The 27,461-nt window shown below is 33.1% G+C and overlaps 1 protein-coding gene across 3 annotated transcripts in view; it reads left to right on the top strand.

Moving 5' to 3' along the window:
- The first annotated feature begins 319 nt into the window (after window positions 1-319).
- The window catches only part of LOC128235119 (hemicentin-1-like), a 47,926-nt gene continuing 20,784 nt past the window's right edge, over window positions 320-27,461 (top strand). Inside the window, exons 1-2 of one of the 3 annotated variants that reach the window (XM_052949855.1) lie at window positions 320-419; window positions 18,561-18,893. In XM_052949855.1, the coding sequence (XP_052805815.1) occupies window positions 341-419; window positions 18,561-18,893 (412 nt within the window). In that variant the 5' untranslated portion in view covers window positions 320-340. Of the gene's footprint in view, window positions 420-18,560; window positions 18,894-25,036; window positions 25,115-27,461 lie in introns of those variants that run through there. The other 2 variants (XM_052949857.1, XM_052949858.1) reach the window with 2 other exon arrangements.

The raw sequence follows: 27,461 nt of genomic DNA, 5'->3' as shown, positions 1-27,461 counted from the left end.
ATGAACACAACATACCTGATGGCCTCCGATATATCTAAATCACTAGCATTCCATCAAAGTTATCTAACAACGGTGAAAGGATTAACATTAATCTGCATTTCCAAAACGGGATATAAATCATGAAAATGGATAACAACCTCAATCATTTATTCTTTCAGAAATTGAGATATTTATAACGATTTATTATCCTTATTTTAATATATGTTTACATAGAATTTCACAAGGTAATGTATACGATCAGGAAGTCTATCTGCTGTCGTATGCGTTATTTAATCTAGGTCAGATTAAAACTTCCTGATTATTTAACAAACTACTGAAGTACACGTATGTACCATTCATAATGTATGGTACTGCAGTTATGTCAAGTTTACACTTAAGATTTACCTTTGTGATGGTTATAGTTTGCAGGATATACATAGGTGAGTACATAACTTATTACGTCTACTATTGGGAGAGGGCCGTAACTGATGAAGGTATAACTCGTGGCCCGATCCCTTTGCATGTCAGATAATCACTTATTTGCTTTGAATAAGGTATATATATATATATATATATATATATATATATATATATATGTGATCTCTTTGTATTGCTTTGTTGTCAACATACATGCAATAAACTATTATTAAGCTAAACGTATATTCCCGTTTTATTTAAAAACATAACGTATGTCAATCTGTAAATTAATTCAAGATGGGGGGAAACGGTGAATATGTTATGTCGTTATTTCGTGTATAATTTATGTGCTATGTTAAATGTAAAGTATCCGAATATAAATCAAAATCTGATCTTCTGTAAGTGTATCTCATGCTAAAGCTTTATGTTGACAATGTGCAAGTATTGTTTTTCATGAAATATTATAAGTTTGAGAAAGTTCCTCACATATAATATTAGCCTTTATGCAATAATTGCTATATTTGCTGCAATAAGCTCGATTTTGTGATTGTTTCGCTGAAAATGCATAGGTTGTGATGCCAATAAACGGTTGTAGGTCTAATGCATTTGTTTAATCAAAATAGATTTATCCGCTTCTGTTTGATTTTGTGCATTAACGTCGTGTATAATTTCTATGGTTCGAACATTTAATTAAATAGTTTACAAGATGATCTTGAAAACATCTATACTCGCCTAATGACATTCAATTAGTAATCTCGCATTAAATGTATGTGGGCAGATATGCGATTATGACCAACACCTAAACAAATATAAGCATAGTATATTGAGAAATGAACCCGTTCAAAACGTAGTTATAGAAGTCGATGAGTAACAGAAAACTTCTGACATAGGTGAGCTAGTAAAATGGATAATATCAACTTAAGACAAGCAGAACGTTACAGTCATTGATCTACGAGTATATCTATTTTAAGAAAACTGTTTTAAAAAGTCACCACGACTTTTATTTTTTTTTGAATTTTGTTGTGGCTTTTGTAACTTTCTAATCAAATAATTATGGTCAGATAAGTAGTTGGTAATGATAATTTACTGATTCTAAATATCGCTTGGCAGGAGTGTACATTCTAAACAGGATCAAAGTTCACGAGATGTCTTCGATTGCTAAAACTTGAAGGAGGAATACACAGTTTAGTTCTTAGATATATACGTATTAATCTCCCAATATCACTTAATACTGTTCAGTTTCAATGGACTCTAGCAAGCTTTCAAGCTAAGCCAATTATTAATGGTCTGAAGCTAACGATGATCTTTAAATCTGTAAAATGATCAGAGATGTAATAGCATCGAACGAATGCGTATCCTGAAAGGTTTGAAGGAATGTGTTTGGGACAATTGTATTTGCTGGCACCAAATACATACATCTGTTTAAAAAGCATGCAAGGCCGTGGTGGGTATTGTTTTGTCTTGTAATATGAGTAAATTGCCGCAACATGGAATGGTTTGGATAAAAGTGAGTTTTTGTGAAACCCAATAAGTACGACAAATTGCACATTTGATCATTTGCACCATATGGTAGGTAAAATTGTTTTGAAATGAGAAGCGTCACTGTTAAAATCACGCATGCTAATGGATAATGGAGACAAATGAAAGGGCTTCCCAATTGCATCGTCCGTTGTAGTCTTGTATTGCTGTTTTAACAAAAGCGGCTCGTGTTATTCCTTTTGCATTAACGTATAGAATCAGTAAGCCTTGTAGTGTTATAGTGAGCTTCAGCGCATGCATTACCACCACACCATAAACTCATTTTACTATACGCCGTGTCCCTCGTGGATGTTACAAGCAATTGGCGAATTTTGAGGAAATCGTGCCCATGCTATTTGAAGTCGATCTGGCCCATTTGTGGATGCTAGGAATGAACTGTCAACACGTTTAATTGACACATTTGACATTGGTCAAATTTGATTAAAAAATGTGCACATTGCTGGAGTTTTGCTTAACCAATGGCAACTTCACCAATGCGTGTTTCACCAATGGAAACTTTATGGTTAAAATATTAGTAAAGGAAATATTCTTCTGAAGTTTCCATTTGTGAGTGATTGATTTAATGTAAAGAAACAAATTACAATAAAACAATGTCGACTTAACTTTACCTTTTTATCTTTAACGCATAGAAAAGAAACATTGTCTTGACAATCTAAACAAATAATAATGGTTGTCAATTTATCGTGCCAGCTTTCAAGATCGAGGCAGACCATTGGTATATGTTTAACTTAAAATGTGTTACCGTCTTACAAATTTAATTTAATGCCCTTCGAAAAACTATTAAAAGTCAATGTAGTTGAATCGTCCATTTTGCCGCCAGCCGATTCGAATTGCTGCTTACTCCGAAATGTTCTTAGAACAAATACTTAATGATAAAAAGATAACCAAGCTGAAAGTGATATTCCTATAAGTATTGATACAGACACAACAAGTCCATGTACACAAATTAGCCTTAAAACACATTGTAGTGGAAGTGATCGTTAGTTAACAGGTGTGATGCTGGGCATACTTGAGTACTATTCAAAAGGAAAAAGAACAACATAATAAGCTTAAACTTTTGATTGTATAGTTTATCAATCTTCTGGTCTGGGACCACTGAAACAATAAATTAACAAAAAAGAACTTTCGAAAGTTATTTTACAGGGATAAAAAGGTAAACCCCTAAAAGAAACGTCAGCATGGATAAATATACAATGTATGCTTATTTGACATGACAATGACATCTCATGATAAAAATACTCAATATAATCAACTGACATTATAGTGTACTGTACTAATAATTCACCCAAATTAGATAGTAGTATTTTTTTAAAACACCTAAATAAATTGTTCCCGATGGATGGCAAAGAGTGTTATTCCTAATATGTTTATTTTAAGCAGCCTGGTGCAATTTCAATCTTGCTCATATATTGCTCATTCTCAGAGATATTTTTTCTTTTCATATTTCGAAGCTTTATTTGAACACCAAAATAGCATTTGCATGAAGGGAATAGTTAAAATTAAAATGTTCAACAAGGAATTAACAGGGTGGGCGATAATTTGTACGGTCTGAAATGTGGTCCCTACGGCTAAGGTACACTATTCATCTTCGTTATGGTCGTCTGAACTTCTACTTGGTTTGACTGTTAAACCGGGATTAGAAGTTATTTGCAACAACACAATGTTCGTTAAACTTGTTCGTGTAATTTAAAATCTGATTCTGGTATATGTTTATATTTAATCACCTCTGACCTCTGACAGTAACTACCGACGTTATACGTTAGTTTTCGTTCCATGAATATCGGATCAAAGAAACTGAAGCATTTGTAATACTGCGACGTCTTATTCTATTATATAAGGTAGAATACCTTAGCTTTGTTTGTGTACGAAAACGTCTAAGAATGTTAGCACATAATCAATTTTTTTTAAATAAGAATCATTAAGTGCCTCTATGGATCGGTATACATCAGACAAATATATTAATATTCGTGAATCTGACGTAATTGACCAATGTTAATAAGATGTTTATACAGTGTCACCTGTTTAGATTGCATGCTTTTCCAAAGGTGAAACGAAATGCGAAATCAGTTTTCTTGTCGATTGTGTCCATCGGCATGCACTTAAATATCAGTTATATACTACTGTAATATTTTATTAATTATATTTACATGAACATACTCATTCAAATTGGGTGCAAGTATCTATAGAAATTGACCAATAGAGAATGTTTCCCAATTAGCGAAGCGAAATTCTCCGATTGCAGAATCGTCTTCACAAAATCGAAATTTGTCAATTTTCTGAAATGGTATAATTGGTTAATAATTTACTACTTAAAACGTACAAACAAAACTTATTTTTGTTCATATAAAAATTTAACCTTATAAAAATTTCCCCTCCTAAAAACTTGTGCAAAACTGGCCGAACGGGTGAAATATATATTGGAATTAAAGAATCATACTTTTCAACCCTTTTTCTTACATTTTATTAAATCAATATAACTTGCAATATTTTCATATGCCACTTTTGAAAGTATTGCCTCAAATAATAAAAAATATGTTTGCAAATAAGCCTTACTTACACCGGGTGCTGTTTAGTATAAAAACGGAAAACATGTATTTTCATAACAAATATTTACGATCATAAAATATTCAAAATTGAAAAACAAGTTGAGCCGTACCAACTTTATGACAGTTTAATAACCAGGCACCCTTCAAAACTGTTTCTTATTATCATTGATGTCTGACGCCGATACTGGCAACATTTTAAGATATAATAAGACTGGGTTGGGATTATTTTTCATGTGTACTCTGATTTCATGTCTTTATTCTGACTGATTCCATAGGAAACGCATCTCTCAATATTGGCAACTGTTTCGATTTATATCGGTTTGTGTTTCGATTTTAGCCTGTACAGTTCAATTTCCAAAATGTTTGATAATTGATTTTTATAATATTATTTGATTTCATTCAACTGAAATATAAACCGCTTTGGATAGTTAGCGTGTGTGTAAATTGCCAAAGTATGTCAAATAATTACTGTTTCAATGTGGGGTAATTGAACTATAATCTAACAATCAACGCACATGGTTTGTAAACATTTACATGATACATGATATTCATTTAAGAACATGGTACAAGATAAATACAACGGTACACTATGATCTTTTGACAACGGATTGGTTTGTTATATAAATCTTAAATCACTTCAAAGATGTGATCTAAGAAGAAATAGGGACACTTGTTTTGTTTGTATATTCCTAAATTATTAAAATTTTATGTTACTCATATATACTTATAAAAATAATGTACGGCTTTTCTTCAGGTGTCCGTCTCTGGCAGTAATGCCTTTATAGAAACTTGGAAGTCAAAACAATCATAACGTATTCGCCAGAATTAACAGTACAATTAAACAAAATATTTGTATACGCAATACTCCGACAAAACATTCACTTTGGATTATTGTATTAATGCTAGAATAATTTTTGATAACCGTAAAAGGATAAATGAGTAATACTGGTATAATGAATTACTTCTAGACTTAGAGAGTGGTACACAGCAAACTCCCTCGCATCGAATAATGCTAGCGAAACATAATTCTACTGAACATTATTATTCTTTGTTTATCTGCGGGCCCCATTTTCTCGAAACTTCTTAAGTCCCTTATAATAGGATTAAGCTAATCTCTTTTTTTTTTTTGGTTTTCAATAAAATGCGTAATATTGACTTCTTTAAAAGTTTTATGCTTTAGATGACACTTATTGTAATGATAATCACAATAAACCATTTTTCATTTATCAAAGTTCAATGTAAGTTTGTATTTTGGCTAATTGTAATAAGCTACTTAAGCCTGTTAAGCTTAGAAGTTTCGAGAAATTGGGGCCTGGATATTATGTTGTTGTGAGCATTCGCTGGCATGTAGGGTAAGCGAGAAACGAATTCAGTGTACTAGCACATAATTATAATTTGTATAAAACGCAGCTTATGGTGGAGCGAGAACTTTTTTTCGACTTACTATCTGAAAATTGGTATACAAATAGAAGAGCATATGCCCAGTTAGGTACTGTTTTTATTTTTTTCAATATTCGGAACAGTTTTGAATATACGAGTCTTCAAAATATGCCACTAACGTCAATTTTGAGACCTCTGTCATATTTTTGCGTTCAAGCTACAATTATAACCGATATTTTCATCAAATCTTCGTTTACAGCTCTGAAATTTCAACGTAAAGTGCGTCTTGTGAAAACGTTCACGCTCAAATATGTTTCGTTCTCTTGTTGAACGTTATTGTTTCTTAATTCGTCTATAACGTCATTTTTAAAAATGGCGTCGTGTTTCGCTGAAAAAAGTTCGCCTTTCTTTAATTATTGAAAAAAACTGCTCGTTCATTTTTTGATTTTTTTAAATACATGTATTCAATGTTTTATTACAAATAGCCTGATATCAAGAAAAGGGTTCCTCACCTACTTCGTTTTTACGCAGTATCAAATAATCTAACCTCTATACCTGTTTTTTTTCATTCGTAGTGTTATAAAACGTTTAGCATGACGTAATTCGAATTGTTTTAGTCTATTTAATGGAAAGATTAGAAATCTTAGAGTGTCTGATCAGTTTTATATTAGGGATATTTGTAATTGTTGTTGTACAAAATATCTAATTCCACACAAGACGGGCGCTGAATAACCAGCTTTATAAATCAATGACTTAAATCTGGCGGCTTTTTTAATGAGAGGCTTTCTTAATTATTAAGCAATCTCATTTGCCGAATTATAATATTTTGATAACACACATCAATAAATGATATTAGATAACATAACGAGTCATAGTGACGTTTTATAATGATATCCGTTCTTTTGCTCTAGCTCGGAAGTGTCATTGGCTCTTTTTTATACACAGCTCCTAAAAGAGGAAACACTGTTTCGCAGTCGTGTATGAGCTGTGACTATGCTGATTAGTGCTTTGTTTTTTTATATATACATCTACAGTAATAACACAACATTAAACGGTTCTACTACTTTATTAGTTACCAATTTCTTTAATAAGTATCAGAAGAGATCTGCAGTTATAATGCTCTAAACTAAGCAAAAGCATAATTAAACCAGTGTCTGACACTCATTTCATACACAAAATATAACTAACAAATCACGAAATGATAATCGACAGAAATCTGCATTGTAATAAGCACAAACGGATCCCGGCAGTAGAGGGGATGCAGCCCCCCCCCCCCCCCACCGCCCCATTAAAATCATCCAAGTTTTCTTCTGTATGTCACTATCGGAGAAAAATGTAATAGTATACGGATCTATAAAATACGCGACTATAGAATTCAGTGTTCAGATATGTATTTATTCTTAAAGGCATATTAAAACAATAGTATTAGTTGTGGTAAATCTTATTTGTGTTTAATACTTGTGTTTGCACTGATTGTAAATGATCACATTGAATTGTTTCTATTATCCCATCTTATTAATGGTTGTAATAGTTCACACAAATGCACTCACACGCACACCCATACATACGAACACGCACACGCACACACACACACACTATGATAAAATATTTGTTCCAAATGGCTCATATGATGATCTTAAAGTTAATGTTTTTACTTTTTAGTGCAGTAAAATGTGCAGTAAAATGTTGAATTTTGTTAATCAATTCATTGTTTGTTTTAATCCATAACGATTTATTTTATTTACCTGACTTTACCACGCAATCAAAGCTTCTCGTGCGTTCAAGCAAATTCATGAGACAACTTTCGGCGATGCATTCAATGCCCATGATACAGAAGCCAACATAGCTACCTTATCCCGCACTCAATGTCCCTGCCGTTGCGTACTGTACACGCGTGCGTGCGTGCGTGCGTGTGTGTGTGTTCGCGTGCGCGCGAGCGTGTGTGCATACATGCCTGCATGTGAACGCGTACATAAGTGTGGGAGTGTGTGTGTGCGTGTGCGCGTGCGCGTGCGTGTGTGTGTGAGTGTATGGGAGTGCGTATGATCGTTTGTGTGTGTGTGTGTAGGATATAGCTATATATAAGTATAAATAAAAAGCTTATATTCTACATGCAAATAAAATAAGTCTATTTGACTTCCATGATAGTAAGGTCGTATGTGATCTGGCGCTTGGATGGAGAAATCTTGTCGAAAACAAAGGTTCTTATGAGAAATACCGAGTTGATTTAAACGAAATGAGCATAAAACATGGTATTTTTACATTATGAGATTAGAGTTGACCACAGTAAATATTTTAGCATTCCCCAATAATTTAATGTTTTTGCGCATTCTGCTATTAAACACGCGGTTAAAATCTTTTAACCAGTAATTAATATTTTCCATAAATGCATAATTGAGTAAGAATTTAAGGTTTTATTAGACAAAATTGATCTAATTATACATGTTTATGCATGGATTTTGGATAAGCATGTCACTTTAACTATAGTTCATTAATAATCAGTGCTTTAATGATTTAATAATGTTAACTATTCGGAATTCAACAGAAGAAAACAATGTTGAATTATCAATTAAACTTAAATTAACAACAACTGTAATATGTTATTGATCAGTGGTTTATTCAAAACTAAGCTCTTATTAGCGTAAATAATAGTTCGATTTACGTCGTGCTAAACGTTTTATAACAATACGTAATGAAAAAGAACAGGTATAGGGGTTAGATTATTTGATACTGCGCAAAAATGAACTCGGTGATTTTCTTGATATCTGGCAATTTGTAATAAAACATTGAATACATGTATTTAAAAAAATCAAAAATTAAACGAGCAGTTTTTTCAAGAATTAAAGAAAGGCGTACTTTTTCAGCGAAACACGACGCCGTTTTTACCGCGAAAAATGACGTTAAAGACAAATTTTAAATAAATAATGTAAAATAAGAGAACGAAAAATATATGTGCGTGAACGTTTTCACAAAACGCAATTATGGTTTAAATTTCTTAGCGGTAAACGAAGAATTGGTGAAACTATCGGTTATTGTAGCTTGAACGCAAAAATATGACAGAAGTCTCAAAATTGACGTCAGTGGTATATTTTGAGGAGTCATAGTTTCAAAACTGTTCCGAATATTGAACATGTAAAAACAGTCCCTAATTGGGCATATGCTCTTCTATTCGTATACCAATTTGCAGACAGTAACTCGAAAAAAAATCAGAGTTCCACCTTAAGTGATTTTTTTAAATATACTGTTTCGGAACGTGTATGTGTATAATTGTCTTTAAATTATATTGTTTCGAAAGAACAAATAATGTGTAAGACGCAGAACGGCCTGACTTTATCAATGTGAATTGGCGCTGTGAGTCAACACATAAGATGCCCGTTATAGGATTTAATACGCAAAGTAAAAGTTAATAACTTGATGATTACTTGTACCAAATATAATAACAATCGGCCGATATTTATTATTTTCTAACAAACGCGTGCATTTAACTCATTAAGTATTTCAATTATAAATGATTGTAAAATATAGACGATTGCACGAAATATTCAATCAATTCAGCAATGGAGCCAGACATTTGAACAAAACGACATTGAGTTCAATGTTAATATCTTGAAATATATGGTACAGCCAGAAATTAAGTATAAGACGCTTGTAGCGCTAAGGATATGCAGTTAATAAATTGACTAAAGGTTTTCTTTGAAACAACAAACAATCTGATGTTGACAATTTGACATGTAATCGGATTTTGACATTGGTATGCATACTGGTAATGGTAAGTGGATAACCCCTTTTGATTTTAATGTCAGTATATTAAACATGAAGGTCTTGGTGACCGTTACTTTATACGGGCTTGTCTTTACAAGCCCTCTTACGGTTTGTACGTGTATGCAAGGGACTACTTCTTTTTTTGCCGGAGTGATAGGCATTAAAAAAATTGGGCACCACTGAACCGTGAAAATGAGAACCAGAAAAGCTGGTCATACATTGTTCATATAAAGCGCGTGCATGCCGGCAAGCAAATTGTACCTGTTTAGGGCGGGGTTTGACCTCCGTTAACCAAAGAAAATCAATACGGAAATACCCGAGGTACATGTACAATCCACATTCGGCTCTTCCATAAAAGGAGTGGTGTATACATATAATGAATACACGTCTAAAGAGCACTTCTTTTGACCGGAAAGTATATTTCATAACTCTGCAATATAAATTCAAAACGAACAGGGTTTGTAATAACAATTGTGTTTTTACCCCACATCTTAAAAAATACCGTTTAAACTGGAAATCTAAATAATTAAGTTAAATGTATTATGCGCATTTTACGACAACTGATGTAAACAATGATTTGCATATAGGCACATTGCAGGTGCGCGTGACATCTTCCTTCAATGTGTCTATTATAATATTGAAACTTTCATCATGATGCAATAACACGGATTTAACGTTGCTTTCACGGTGAGTTGTACTAAGAATTAAACTTGTTATTGTAAATTCAATCGTTCATACGTTGCTGTTTGGACACCATAATGACATAACGTTGGTTTTTACGGATAATGAACAAGCTACGTTGATGCAATCGGTATCCAGATATGACCTTCAGGTCATAATTTATGACTCATCACTATACATGCCAAACTAACTGTAAACTGTGCGATTGTGTACTTCGTTTATTGTATTGTAAAATTAAAGTATTGAATAAAAATGTTAAAACTTAGGTAGTGAAAACTAAATCTAAAAAAACATTCCTTTTTCATTAAAAACCATTGTGCATGCTTATGGTAAACCTGGGAAGAAAAGTGAGCCTGGTGTGCGGCTCAGACTCACGACCGCAGGGACACTAGCACGGCACTCTTGCCAACTGAGTTAAATGGGCAGCTGGTTTCAAATCACACAGACTAGACTCGTCCGCCCATTAAAGGGGCTGTCTCACAGATGATAAAATAGCGAAAAAAATGAAAATTGTCGAAAAATATCATAAATTTGGCATCAATGTGTACAATGCATTGAAACTTACTTAAGTATCACATAGTTTACAATTTATTTAAGTTCAGGAGATATTTCATATATTTCAACTTTAGGTTTCCCCTCCCGACAACCATCAAATTTGGCATGTTTGACCTGGTTTCAACAAGCATTATAATGTGAGTATTATAGATTATGAACCCAGGGGAGGTTTCGGCATAAAAGGCAGTGGTTCTTTTTGGCAGAATTACATGATAACACATGATAACACTAGAGCTACAGTGTCGTACTGGTGATTTTTTTTTACAATGGTTTTCAGAAGGATACCTTTAGGCGAGATGAAATGTATTGACATGTCGTGCTTAAACTGGCACATATTTCCGCACAGAATTTCTTTTAAGTTAACCTCTTTTCAAAATTATTCAGCTGAAGGCATGTATAAGCATGTTTTAGACAAACTCTTTCCTACAAAGTAAAAAGCTCTCGAATAGATATTGAATCCCATCAATTTAAACTGGTATGCCAGAAATGTGTTGATTGAGTATGTTGTATAGGCTATATGGGTGTCAATGATTGTATGTTTGAGTAGGTGTGTGCGGTTATTTATTTTCCTTTCTTATTATTTTAAACAGACCCGGGAGGAAACGATGATGAACCAGCCAGACAGCCCGCCGCCACCCGGCCGAGCTGTACTTGGTGTATGCCAACATGCGAAAATTTATTAGCACTTCAAGATCTTATAATGGAAAATTGTATCCAAACTGAAGTATAAAGTGAGTAAATTTGGTCATATAAGACCAGTGATACTGTTTGTTCCATTCCTAATGAATTTCTCTCATGTTGCTTGTCAATCATTTCTGGTGCGGCTTTGATAATTATAAATAATATTATTTTCTAATGAAACTGCTAACTTGTATTAGTCTTTGGTCTGTATTGTGCATCTATTAGCATTTTTTGTTTGCTCTTTTAAGCAAACATTACATTAATTGCAAATTTTATAACCAATTAATCAAAACATACTACACATTTGATGCAGCATGATGTTTTCTTCATGCACCAGTCAATTGTTACCACGCCCCCCCCCCCCAGGTCCGGGGAATAGCCGGGACTTTGACTTTTGGTCCAGCCAACCCCGGGTAAAATCCCGGCCTACGGGGACAAACTGATGGCTAAACCCCAGCCTAATGCCCCCAGAGATTCTATATAAGGCCCAATCTCCGCAGTCACCCGGCCCTGCAGGGCCACCTGGAAAGTAAAAACACGGCCCTTTTCCCCGGTATACCCCCAGACCTGAGGGGGCTGTGGTAACAATTGACTTGTGCATTAGTGTGCATATGATTTTCAACTTATGGACAAGAAAACATCTACTTCAACAATCACATCAACATAATGAGATCCCTGTTTTAAAGAAAAAATGCCACCGTTTATTTATTCATTAATTAATTCATATATATTCATTCATGTATTAAGTTTATACATTTAAAAAGGCAAAAGAAATAAAAAAGTGAGCCGCTTTCATAAAGATTAGAGCCTTTTCCCTTCATGCATTTAAAAAAAACAACCTTAATACATTATAAATGTCTTAAAACCCCTAATATATTGCTTATTTCAATAGCCAGCCTTGTTGCTGTAGCCACAGAGGAACTTTCAAGGACAAGAACCAGTGCTGGTCAAAATGTGGTCTCGTGTGATTTTTCATACCGGTTCTCGGCAAGGATTTCCGAGAAAGGCATACCATCTCCAAGTAAGAAGAAATTCTAAGCATGTCTGGTTTGAATGCTTTCAAAATGCATCTGGGTACTCAATAAGATGAGATTAACCTTTGAGTTGTTAATAACTGATTGCAAAATGTCCAAAAGACTATATATTTAATAAAATTGTCCTGAAAATCCTTGAATTCATGAACTTTTCTGCATCAAATTTATGATTCATAAAAGATTGTGTATGGCTCAAATGAGTGTTTACAGGCCTTTTTCAAACTTAATCAGTAGTGGCAGATAGTTTATTAGTGTAAAACATTGCTTTTGTGTCTTGCTTGCAGATCATGATGTGCCAATAAGCTCCAGTTAGCTGCGGCTTTTCCCCACCGGCGGTAGTCCTGCAATCTGAATCCAGGAGATGCAGCTCTGAATCCAATATTTCAGAAGAATGAAGATGTTAGTCATTTCTGTAGTAATTGTTTATGTGTAAATGATTCCAAAGAGTGAGATTTATAGCAAATCAGGTGTAAATAAGCAACTTATAGACAAAGGTGAAGTGCTGTACTCTGAATTAATAATGCCAAATCTAGCCTTCAAAACAGATACTTAAAGTATTTTTTTTTTAAAAACGCATAATAATGCTATCTCTTCATTTTCTACATCATGTAGCCACCTCATACATGAAAACTCATTTTCGGTGTTTTTTTTTTTTGCCATTTCCTTTGTTGCGCCATTTGTCACAGAAGCATACAATTTGGCATATAATGGTGTTTAGACTGCCTATAAACACATAATCACTAAATTTCTTTTGTTAAACAGTTATCTGCCCCCCGTTGACCAAGATCCGGATGTGAATACAGAAAAAAGAATGCTTGTGTTCAAGTATCAATATTTTATTAAAGTTGAATGAAAGAGAAGAAACAGGTGGCATTGAGCTTAATAATTTGACACTGTATTGCAAAAACTGATAGTTTTCAGTGTAAAAAATGGAAAAATCATTGCCTGTGGAACTATGAAAATTGCTTACATGTATTAAAATGTATTGTGAATCTGGTTACAGCCGGTGTTTGCCTTATTTCTAAACGACATTTACAAAAAGATGACAGCTTATGTAAACAAACAATAATTACAGAATGAATTGATTAAACTTGAAAGTTGTGTTATGGTAAAACTCTTATATATGTATGTAAATGTAACTGTGTTCGGTATAATAAAATAAATATTGCATGGCTTCCAGTGTGCCAGTACATATTGTCAACATTCAGGTAAATACTGTACTGTCACACTGGAAGCCATGCAATATTTATATAATGTCATATTTTGGGATATTACTCAGAACAAAAACATCAAGAAGACTTTATATCAAAGTAATAGCACTGTTTTTGTCATACTTTAGCATAGAGTTTCTATCCTATTTTTTTCAGAAATTAAACAGCTTTTTATGTAATTTATTTTCTGACATGTGTGATACCTGTTTTTCCATTTATTGTGATATATCTGATGTTAAAGCTGCACTCTCACAGATTAACGTTTTGACAACTTTGTTATATTTTGTCTTTGAACGACAAGTTTTTGCATAAATATCTGCAAACCAATGATAAAAGACTTCTGGCAAAAGATCAGATCGCAGCTTTTCATATTTCCGTCCCAAAAACAATGTTTTATGGATTTTATTAAACGTTAGTAACGGTTTAAGTCATAAACATTAAATTTGGAATGGAAATATGAAAATCTGTGATCTGATCTTTTGTCAGCAGTCTTTCATCAATGGTAAGCAGATATTTCCAAAAAAAATCTAATTCCGAGACAAAGAATAAAACGAAAAATTCAAAACAGTAAATCTGTGAGAGTGCAGCTTTAAGTAACAGCTAAACCTTTATGGCATTTTGATATTTTCCTCCATAATCAAGTGTGTGCAGAAATGACAACCTCAAATTAGTGGATTTTTCTTTATTATATATCAATGCTTTAAAGGAAAACAATCAAAAGCAAAAAGTACTTGCTTTAGTTCATGTACAAACAGGAAAGTTATTAACAACTTCCAAACTTGACAAACATGTACATAACACTGCTTAATTAAGACCATGTAGTAACTTTCAATCCATTATTTTTCAATAGATTATTAGTTATTTTTAGTATAAGCCTTAAATATATTTTAGCATTAACTTATTCATTCACTTATGTTGCCCTCAACATTCAATGTTAAAACATTTTTGTTGAAAATTTTAAGGCTCACTTTTGTTTTCATTTCAATTAAAAAAAATCCATGCATTTTTTCTGTTACTTTTTTATATTCTACAATTATACTTACTAAAAACAAAACACTTATGTGATGGAAATATATTGCAGATGTTGAAAAGTGCTTTAAAATAATTTAAAATATTCTAGTTACTAGTTTTTGGAAATGGAAGTAAACCCCTTAAATCTTTTGGTTTTGAAAAAAATGAAGTTTTAATAAAAGTTGGTAATGTTCTTATGTTTGACCTCAATGGGCAATTTATTGCATTCATATTTTTCAACTATTATTTTTTTTCTGTGTTTTTCTGTGTTAGTTTTTCTCAAATGTGATAATGCTTTTGACATGTGATATTAACAAGTATTGTTTTATTAACTGTTAATCAGGGATTATACTCATGCATTTCGTCAAAGGAATGTTTTACTGATGTTGCAGTTAAATCGACATATTTTATGAAATGGATAGTGTTGAAGTTAAATCTTCAAATATGAGTATTGAATGTTATTGTTACAAGAATATAATAAATCACCTTAGTGCAATAACTCAATAATTGCATATAGATATAGAAGCAGATATTGAGTTCTTGCACTAAGGTGACCATATACTCATCTTTAACCATTTTTTAAAATGTCTTCATTATCAGCTGAATGTTCATGTTTTATCCTCATTATAATTATATGCTACCTAGTTCTTGTTTATAATAGTTAATAATTTGTCTACTGCAACATAACTGTATGAATATCACATTACTCATTTACAATGGCCATGTGCATAATTATCTCATATTTTATAGCTTTAGTTTATAAATATATGTAGATAGTTTATCTATGTAAATTAAGGCTTATAAATAAACTGTTAAATACTTACTGCTTGCTTTATGGAAGGTGTGAAAGACCAATACTTAGGCCTAAAAAATTGTTTGGTTAGGGTTACATCCTTTTCAAAAATAGGTAGGGTAGGTAGGTTTTTTTGGGGTTTTTTATATTAGGCTTAATATAAGAATGTTATTTTCATCATTGGAGAATGGTGTTAAAGTTATCTTCTGTATAAGCATTTAAGGTTTTAAACTACATATATTGAAAAGCAATTTTTTTTTTTTTTTTTTTTTTTTTTTTTTTTTTTTTTTAGTTTTTCATTTTTTAGCTCTACTGGCCAAAGGCCAGAAGCTTATGTGATGGTCATGTGTACGTAGTATGTGCATCCGTGCGTCCGTGCGGTCGTGCGTCCGTGCGGTCGTGCGTTCGTGCGTCTGTAAACAATTGCTTGTGAACACGATACAGTCTTCAGTTTTGATTGTATCTCGATGAAACTTGTACAGTATCTAGATATCAATAACAGCTCGGTTCCTTTCGAAAACTAGCAAGATCCGCCCATGAATGCCTAGATTATGGGCCATGAAATTTATAAAGAAATGCTTTCTATTTTAGCCAGGTCTGCATGAGCGAATTCTATTTTTAGCCAAGTTTACATATACATTTAAATTCAAGTCAAGAGTTAAGGGAGACAATTTGCAAGTCTATGATTTTGAGAGACAATTTACTTTTTGCTTCTGCAGTTGATTTTGTGAATTACTCTGCCTTGTTCTTGTTAAAAGCACAAAGTCCATTTTTTAGCTTTAAGTTCTGTAGTTTGTGCATTCATCTTAACAAAATTGGTTGTGAATGTTTAAGTTATGCACCTGGTGTCATTACTGGCCACACCCAGGGTTCACAGGTTTGGTAGACATAATTCGGGAAAGGTTTAAAAAAATATTTTTGTGTGTTTGTGCATCCATCTCAGCACAATTGATTGTGAATGTTTGTTCAAACTGATCAATGTTGTCCTAGGATGCCCTTGACTTTGACCTTTTGACCAATTTTTTTTTAACTTTTAAAACTACAGAAATTTTAGTTCATGCAACTAATCTGCTTACAATACTTTCTGAGCTCAGATGTTGAACGTGCTACGTTTTCAGGTAACCAAAATACAAAACATAAACTATATGTCTGTTGCCTTTTACCCATACATACATGCTCTGGATTGATATGACCACAAAAGCCATGCCAGTAGAGCATAGGCCCTTTTGGGCCTCTTGTTTTTTAAAACTGACTATAAAAACGGTAGGGTTGGCGCCTTTTCCGTAGGTAGGGTCGGGTAACCCGAACCAAATGTATTTTTTTAGGCCTTATAAGGATTTACATCTTGAAATAGGAACAACTTCCTTCACACTACTTAGCCGGTTTCTTTCACTATGGTCTTAATTACTAATAAAAATACTGAGAGATCATGCAAAGTATGTGGCAAGGAAGATGGCGAACAATAGAGATATGCCTGTATTATCATACTAGTATTCATTAAATCATGGACAAAAAATGGTCTGTATCTTATACTTCTTTAAAAAAATGGTTTTCTGGTAACTGGAGTGTAGACCCGATATCAAAATAATTTTACAGCTTAAAAGTACATTAAAAAAGCCTCTTCGTCCTTGCCGTATGAATATTCATAAATTAAGGCTCTGTACTTAACTTTAAAGAACATGTACTGAAAAGTTTTTCGACTTGTCTATATAAAACAGCTAGAAGTTCTTGATTTCCAGAGAGGCCAAATATGCCGTCCGCGATGTATTGCAGAACACGTGTTTCATAAAAAGAACAACGATTCCGGCAATAACACTTCAAGCCCGTAGAGGAAGCGCCTTAGTTCAAATTAACTATCGTAACACATGAGTGACTTAATTTTTGCTTTAAAGTGTGTAAACTTGCTTATCACAACCATCATGTTTTTTTTAGCCTTCAAGTACACGTTAAAGGTGAACATTCGCAAACGAATTTTAAACCTAACTGTTATTCTTGTATGTATGCCTAGCGTTATGTAAAATTACACATACACGTCGTTCTCCGCAGTCTCTCTTTTGACTTCCTTGGTAGAAAAAGCTAATCTCGTTATCCCTCGGCAACCCTCGGAAAACGGCAAACACTAGCGGGGAAGACTTAAACCTAGGTCGACAGTGTTCCTACAGGTTGGCATGATTCCGTCTCTCATTTAAATTAAGCTTTTCTGTAAATATTGTTTATTCACTTGTTGTTCCCGATTTTGGGCCACTGTTGTCGGATATTCTTTGGAATATAGAATGCTTATATCGTGGTTTCAACGTGTTAAATAATGCTGATATTGTCGACAACTTTTGGCGATAGATGTTTCCAAAATGTATATTAATGCTGCATAGGATGCATAGGTGCTCAATTCTAAAATGCGATCGTAAATGAAACGACACTTCAAAACATGAGCCATTTTCCGATTGCTATTATTTAAATAACACTCTGGTTATACTCATGTGCCTGGAATTTACACGCCTAGTATGATTTGTGAAACAAAACATATTGGGTGGATCACATTAACGAATTATATGAGCCCCCTCGTAGTAACACTCTTATATACAAGTTTACTTTATTAAGCAAAATTAAGCATTATTAAAATGAGTTTTCTAGATAGCATTCGTAAAATGTGATGTCGATATATATAAGACTTTTCGATACCACAAATAATTGATATACTTAATTATAACATAATACAGGTTGGAAATAATGTTCAAAGTTTTCGTATTTAAAGAATAAAAAGACATTCTCGCATAAGCCTTAAACAGAGTAAATACTAATTGATTTTGATAGTTACTTTAAAAAATATATTTCTTTTAAATATTAGTAAATGGCTCCGTATGTGGTGAGCATATTCATTGCACAGTATGTAAACGCTTCTAAACTCGTGCATATATTGCCTTAAGGTATGATAACATATTGGTAATATGTGTATCATGTCTTTTTTCTGCAGGTGCTGATGGTTCCGTTACCATAAGTTCTTCTGCAGCGACTGTTCCGGAGGGGTCATCACTGACATTAACATGCACGTATACTGGAAATGTTCAGCTGTTTGCAATAAGATGGATAAACAATGGCAATAATTCGACACTAAAATACGATATAACAATCCAACAACCTGAACCATGTTCAATATTTTCAACTGGTCTCAACGAAACTCTCTTCACCTACACCTGTAACACGCTGACTATTTTAAATGTGACACGAACTAACCAGAACGACATCTTTACGTGTCAAGCAAATTTGAATATAAACAGTGGCAATAGTGTCATCGTCAGTGTGTCAGGTAAGTGTTTGTTTTAGAAAAAAACGTGATAATCGGACTTTTACTGTTGATATCAATTCAAACAACGCATATTTACTAAGATCAATTAGGTTAACCATACAGAACATGTGTCAACACTTTCTACGATCAAAAGATGGAGTTAGATTATAACGTTTCACAAATCTATGGAGTTTATCATTTTATTAATGCAGTTGCTATACAGGAATACCTGCGTGCCTAACGAATGGACTGTGCTCCTCAAACAGGAGGTATACCACAAACTGACAGACTTTGGTATATCTCAACCCCGGTCTGCAGTTATAAATATCTTTTGAATCCCACAAATGGGTAATATTGGCTGTATTTACAATTCAATTATCACGAACGGCCAGTTTGGAATTGTCTAACACATTTCCGTAGCCTAAATATAAATAGAAGGTTTGCGCAGACAGACCTTGAGAAAATCCACTCATTTTTTACTTATTTACTCATGTGTTATTCTGCAAAAACAGCGAAAGGAAATTGACGTATACTGGACGAGTACCTAAATGGGAACAGTACCTTAATATGGAACACCGTTATAGAAGTGTTTTTTTTTCCAATCGAGATGAGTTTATTTATGATTTTAATCAATAATGACGCCTGCCTTAGATACAACTCCCAAAGAATACAATTATTCGGTAAGTATTTCGAATACTGCTGTCAGTTAAAGTTTTTCATGACAAAAAAAAGCTGAAAATAGCATGAACTATTAATTTACCTAAGGAAACATGGAGCAATAATGTTAAAACAATACATAAAAATAAAAAAACGAATTTAAACTGTTCCATATTTAGGTACTTCGAGGACGAAAATGGCAGTCCTTGATTGTGGGGTTAATAAAGTACTTTTCATGCAGATTGGTAGTATCTTGAAAAATGCCATTAATATCAACTAAAAATTATTTTTTTTAAAAAGTGCCCAAAGTTTTCCGATTTAGGTGCTCACCCAGTATGCTGCCAATCAAAACAAAATACTATATTAGTGAGAGTTTTTTTTTTACTTTCTCGTTAATAAATATACATTCAATTGCTTATGATTAATTTTATTAAAAAGCAGCTTTAATGGCTCCGTGACAGCAATATTCTTTTTGGTATTAATATTTTTGTTCAATATAAAGGATAAACTAAATTATATGAGTTAGCGAAACAAACGATGCGTGTTAAGTGCCAAGCATCTACTCTTGCATAATTAGTCGTTGTTAACCGTCCTCTATATTTTAATAACCAATGAATGCTTGCATTTTGATTTAGAATTGATAAAGGACAAAAGGATGCTTTGGCTTAGAAACGATTCGAACCTATGATTTTCCAACGTTGATATGTATGTTCTATAATTACAAGCAATAAGTGATATATCAGACGTTAAGTGCACACTTTCATTTGTGTTGAATAAAACATTTATCATATTAAACAGTTTGCAACAACATCTATTTTATCTTGTTATGTTACAACTGTTACTTGCAAATCTATAACAACAATAATGTTACTTATCACAAACAACTGAGAGTGTTATATTATCACATCTCCGGAGTTGTTTTTGCAGCTGAAATGCTTAAATGGATTATTGAGCAAATACAATACATATTCCTTCAAATTAGGGTTAGGGGCCTATTTGTTTCATAAATATTAGTAATTGAGTAAATGTTTGACCATTATGTTTTTTTATACCCACCATTACTTTAGATTGGATTATTATTCTGCTGCGCAACATTATTTTTTATCTTATCTTAGTTTAAATTTTCTGTTTTTACATACCCTACAAATATATGTATACTCGTGAAAATATTATTTTTCTGTGACCACTCGTGAAATCAAATACGATCTTACACTGAATTCAACAAATTGTCTTTTTATTTCATGCATTTATCGTGCTTTTTCAATAAAATTATTTCCACGCTGGAGTAAATTTTGTTTGACGACAGTCCCTTTTTCCTTAACCCCTTTGCGAAGGGAAGTAACTGCGGCCTAACAGCTATGTCAATGTTACCTCCTTTTCGCGCGAGCAGTCCGTCTACTAAATAAAAAGTTCCACATTTTATGGTTGTTTGAATTGAAATAAATTCTAGATGAAACCCTACTTTCATCAACTAAACCTATCATTTTCAACATTTATTGAAGCACAAAACAAATATTTAATCAAAAGCATTTCAGAAATTAAAAACAATATCGCATAGAAGAAATACAAGTAAATGAAACTTGAGCTTGAAGCAATTTTGTGTACATTCAAAAACAATTTCAATAGATTTAAACTAACAAAGTTGGACTTATTAAAGTGTCTAATCGTAAAAGCAACAGAAGTCATTGTTTAGTGTTTTCGTAGTGTATATCCTTTCACTGCCGTTCTCAAACTCTGGATCTTACGGTGTGAATTCATGCTCAGTGCAGCCGAATGATGTTTTGTTGTTGAGACAGCGAATTAATTTCAAATCTATTGAAGATAAATGTCACGTTTCCGTAAAATTTTGTGTTTACGAAAACCCCACAGGAAATGTCGAGGATGTGCCGGAAGATTCTTTTGAGAAAGATGGAGCTTAGACTTAGACAAGATGTCGGAAAACACCATGGTCTAGTAAGGCTAGTTCAGTAGTTGGTTTTCAATTTGCTTTATTTGTTTATGTTTTTATGGCCGATGATCTGAGCTATTTGATAAGACTGGACTGCTTTATAGTTCAGCTTTTGGACAAGCCTTTTCTTACCATTATTTTTAAAAAGAAAAATGAATTGTTGGAGTGATGAAGTCGCATTGAAGGCAAACAAGTGAAGGAAATTGGTCAAATTCAAAATGCTTGTGCATACATGTACAAGGTTAGAGTTTGTAGGAAGAAATCTATCAAATCTATAACTAGCACATGTAGGCAAGTAAATATTCAACCGATACCTACCAAGTGGGTTAATTGTAACATTATGTTCCATGAAATAGTTCATATATAAATTGGTAAGTTTGTTTGTTATAATCAATCGCAAAACATGTTTGTCATATTAAAATAATTGCATACTTTGATTTTGAGAATTCTATCAGATTAGGCCAATGTGTCTACAGACGACAACAAACATATTCTCAACGTGTTACATACATGTACTTTTCCTATTCAAGGAAAGCAAATCTTATTAAAGATGGAAAAAAGTCCCGAGTTGTCTGTTCAGAGTCGAATGTTCAAATGTTATCTTTTCACAGGATCGAGTGAAATGATAACATTTGAACATTCACCAATATGTTTCATTCTTTCACCGATATGCATGAAATAAACCCGCTTCAACGACGTGTTTACACCTGTCATCGCCTTTTGTACTACTTGTAGTTTTTCTCCATTGATGCTGCCGTTGTTACTCTTTCAAATGTTGTGGTTGTTATTCCGTTGTCACTCCTACCATCGCCGTTCATCTATTTCGTCATTTTTCGTCCCTCGTCGCCGTTGTTTTCAATCCTGTTGTCATTCCTACACCTTCCAAATGTTTCCTTCGGCATCGCAATAATAAGTGTTTTATTTTTATGCATCAATCCCCTTTCGTAGATTAAAAGTATATTAGTTTTAAAAGGTCAAATAAAGCAAGTGTTTGAACTAAATATGTCATTAAATAGTCAAATGACTAATTGAAATATATACAACGGATATAATTTAAAATACTTAAGTATACAAACACACGTGTTGAGACTATGTTTGGTATAAAACGCGCCAAAGCCATCATAAAAAATACATGAGTAATGCAACCGACCCTTACAATGGGGGCATTAATTTACTTACCATGAATAAATAGGAGCTTACAGCTAGGCACTGTTGTATGTTACAATGTCTGAAATGACTACATAGAAGTGTTCTCTATTGTACAGAGTTTGCAAAAATTAACCGGCAATGCAAACAAAGTACATTTCTCGATAAAGAATTTCTTGCTATTAAAATGTAGCCGAATGACCCACAGGTTTAGAAATTTGTCATCTAGGTATTAGTTAAAGGATAGTTTTGGGTACCAGTAGCGGGAACATAAAAAAGACCGGTATAAGTAGCAGCAACAGTACCAGTAGCATTAGCAGTAGCAGCATAAGCATTACAACTGGTCGGAATGTAATTGTTTAATCTATTTTTTCATTTAGGTTTTGAATTGCCACAAGCCAATTGCAAATACTAAGCTATAGCCGATGCGGACTGAAATTAAATTATTAAATGATTTAAACCAGCCCTAACTTTTAATTGCAAACACATGTGCTCAAACACAGTACATATAAAATCGATTCCATCGCAGAACATGATACAAACATAACAAAAGCTAATTGCAAGGACTAATATAGAGGCAACGCGGAATGAGACTGAATGCGTCAATGATTTAAACATATCATAAATAGCACATGCATAAACATGAATGCAAATGCATACACATGACAACTACCAATAAATTAATGCAGTACACCATACAATTATAAATCATATATAAAGTAACGAGTCTTACTGTACAGATACCAAGGTTATTGACATAGATTGTTTTGTGCAGACTCGGCATGTTATAAGTACTAATTACTAAACCTGCATAGTTAAATAGGCCAAACGTTAATGTGTATCGTATTCAAATTAAAAAATAAAAATAAAATAAAACAGCCTCTACAAATCACCAAAATGGTACATAATCTTAAGGCGTCCTTTACAAATATAAGTTTTAATAAGATCGTGTTTCAATTTCATTCAAATAAACACATTAGCTATAGTTAAGTTAAACACATTTTCAAAATGAGTCGGAAAAGGTAAAATAGTTCCTTCATGCAAATAAAATACAAACATGAAAACAACCTTAACGACCGAAATTGTACAATCGACCCTTGAACAACACACGACATATCCCTGTGTATGTACTTTAGCTGCTTTATTATATATTCGACTAAGTCAATTCCAGGCATGTAAACAATATATGTTCTAATTTCTACCATCAGCTGCGTTTGTTTCAAACTGGCAATGGATATCACATAAAGCAGTTTCATTTCCAACTTGTTACAGTCTGATGATAATGGATTGTTTTTATTGGGAATGGACTGACATAATTTGTTCATTAACAATTCTAAGAGCCGTGTTTATACGTTTACTTTTGTATTATCTATCAAATGCCAAATGAGTATGTCCCTATAAGCACTAACTGTTCAAAATATTTCAGACAATATCGGCGCGTACCTATCACAATAATACAACACGAAGTTCAGGTATAAACTGGATTATACCAGTAAATTTATACAAATTCCTTAATTGAACTACCTTTCGGCAATTGCGTTTATCATCTGATGAACGCAACATCTTCGAATATGTTCGGAATCGCGAATCATCGCATACGAGTATACATGGAAATCGTTTATCTTTCTATTGCTTGTATTGTTTCAGCAGGACCCGTAAAATTAAATCAACATTTTAGAAAGTGTTAATATATGATATGTTAAATACTTTGTTGCCATTAGTGTTTCAATTTTATGTATAAAAGTGATTTCAAGTAGTTAATCTTATCCCGCGTTGTTGTGACGTCATTTGATAAACTGTTTCCGGTTACGGTCGGGTCTTTCTATTTACAGAATGGATGTGAATGGTTAACTGTTAGTTTGTCTTAAATGAAACGTAGTATTTTTTTAAGAATTCTTGAATGAAATGATAAACTATTGGTGTAAATGTTAATACTGACTTGCAGGATTGATGTCATTATCGGAGATATAAATGCAATTGGACTAGTCAAATCACGCGTGGAGTCCACCAGATTCCATACACTTTACCTACCCAACTGCGTTCATACCCCGATAGTAACATCAATCCGAAATAATATATCTATTTTGTCTTACAAGATTTTCTGACATACTTAAAATGCTTCACCTCATAGCTATTTCATGGTATTTTGTTGTTAGAAGTAACATCATATAAACATTTAAAGAACAAATGCATAGTTTTAGGACATATATCACTACAGTTTATAGATGACAATATACAATAACGAAAATAGCAATATTTCTTTCTCATCAGAGCACTTTCGCAAACAATCTAAAGCTAGTCATTGCACTAATTAATGAAAGTACAGCATTTCTATGCACTGCCGTTATCTATTTTTAGGATGTCTGAAATCCAGGTGTCTATGCAAATTTTCGTATGCAACTTTCTTCGCATTCATTCGATCACCACCTGTTGATATGAACGGTATTGAAAGGCCATGGAAATATAAATAACCTCCACGTCAGGAGTTTCGGTGAGAAAACATAATTTCTGGACAGAAAGTTACATAGGAATGCTTAATACATGTTAAGGTCATCCTGAAAAATTAATTTCTTTGCGGATTTTGTTCTAGCATAGAAGCCTTTAAATTCACACCGTTGGCGTTGCTTGTTAACCTCTAATATCAACTTCTTCGAAGTTACGTAATTATTAATAATGAAACCCCATCAGTTTCATTTCCATTCATAGTTATCATATCTCCTGATGCTTGAAAATGAAATCGGTGTGACTTTAATTATTTATGGCTATTTTTTATATTGTTTTACATAATAAAACTGCCTTAAAAGCATTAAAACGTTTAAACATAACAGATAATAGTCATTTTAATTTATATTTGAGAAACCGCGTAGAAATGTTTGTGAAATACATTTGCAGACATTGGCAGTAAAATGTAAGCTTCAAAAGCCGGGGATTGAACCCATGTCGCTTGAATACCAGTCCATTGTCCTTTCCACATGATTACTCCTTCGGCTTCATTGTCACTGCTTATGGATATATGATGCTAATACAGATATGGCAATGATCCGATTATCTAGCTAATTGGGTGCGAAAAGTCTTTGCGCCCCGTGAAAAAACAACAACGTTTATTACCTTTAATGAACTGAATAATCTAATCGCAATCAAACATATATTTAAACCCAATGCAGTGAAAGAAAACGTTAGCGTAACTTAACCATACTTAAACAAAGAAAAGAGTAATGTCTAACAACAGTAAATTGTTTTTGTGTGTAGCAATACCCATCGCATACAATCCGTTGGACATTAGAGTCCAAACCGAAAATAGAAATATCTGAGATTGGTCTGCAGTGCATAGGCTCGAATAAAACTTTCTTTTCACTCTGTGTAGAAGTTATCCACTGCAACTGAAGTATAGTCACCTACTTCTTGAGCGATTCAACCATGGAATATCCCAAAGTCATTTCATTTAATTTTAAACATACATTTAGTGTATAGCCGAATCATCATATACTTATGTCACGAATTTTTCTTCTAAATACTAGCACAATTCCGACGGTGTCTCGAACACATGTAAAATTTAAGTTTAAATATTTTGATGTTTACTGCTGCTGCATATATGAAACCTTCTGCGGGGCGCTTTTTAACTAACTACATAAACTATGAAATGTGTTAAACGTTTCCCGAGAGGTCTTCGATAAAAACAAACTACTAAACCATTTAAATATTCCTCTGGACTTCATTGTCCTTACAATATTTAAACGATTATTCAAACAATGTTATTTGAAAACAGTAATTTACTTCTAAATCAATCAACGTAATTTCAAAATGATCATATCCCTCACATCCCAAAGTATACAACTATCGCAATGACTGATTTACCCCGGTAATAATATCTTGTTACTCGCCTTAAAATCTAAGGTATTCGCTCCAGTAACTTGTTTTGTCATAGAACCCCTACACTATCGCAATGATTGAGAGAAGATCCCTATTAAGCTTTGCCGTAACCATGTTTACAATAATTCTACACATGATGAACTGACTCCTACACATTAGAATGTCAATTAAGACTATCTACTCACACTATCGCCTTATTTACCCAAGGACGACCTTATTAGAACACTTCTAGTGCTATGTCCGGTTCATTAATTGAATTATTTCTATGTTTCTGATTCCAAATAATCATCATACACTAAACATATCTCGAGTGAAAAAGCTAAATGCAACGACGTCTAACAACTAACAACACTACTTAAACTCGCCGACCTTTTTCATGAAGTTAATTTCGCTTAATGCATGCATGTTTATAAACAATTGACTTTTAAATGATAAAACACTTTTTAATAAGGGTCAAGCACAATGACTTAATCAATAAATGAGATGTTTGATTAAATAGCAACGCCGTTTAATTGTTGTTAAAAAGAAGGTATCTATATTTCTGCTTTATAAATCTAACACAGCTGTAAATAAAATAAAATAATCTGCAATATTCACAAATCAATTTTACGTCTCCCAAAACGACGGAGGTTACATTATATATACTCTTATTATTTAATTTCGGCACACATTTGAGTTTAAACCAGTATGCTATAACATAGGTAATACATTTCGACATTAATTAAGGTATCTGTACGTACTCGATGTGTATAGCATTTTCAACCGAAATAACATATTTTATTAATTGAGTTTGCATACTTTCAACTATTGATGTCTTTGCAAATTGCAAAATATATGTACAAACTACACAATAGGTCTTATGAGTTAAAGAAAGGTTTAAAATTGAATTTCTGGAGTGATACGAGTGAATTTAATCAATTATTATGCGAGTTTAGATATATGTGCTTGACAATACCGCGTTTGGTAGA

The sequence above is a fragment of the Mya arenaria genome, chromosome 5 (assembly GCF_026914265.1).
Source record: "Mya arenaria isolate MELC-2E11 chromosome 5, ASM2691426v1".
Lineage (NCBI taxonomy): Eukaryota > Metazoa > Mollusca > Bivalvia > Myida > Myidae > Mya > Mya arenaria.
Note: the sequence above shows the minus strand (reverse complement) of the source record. Positions and strands in the feature narration are given on the sequence as shown.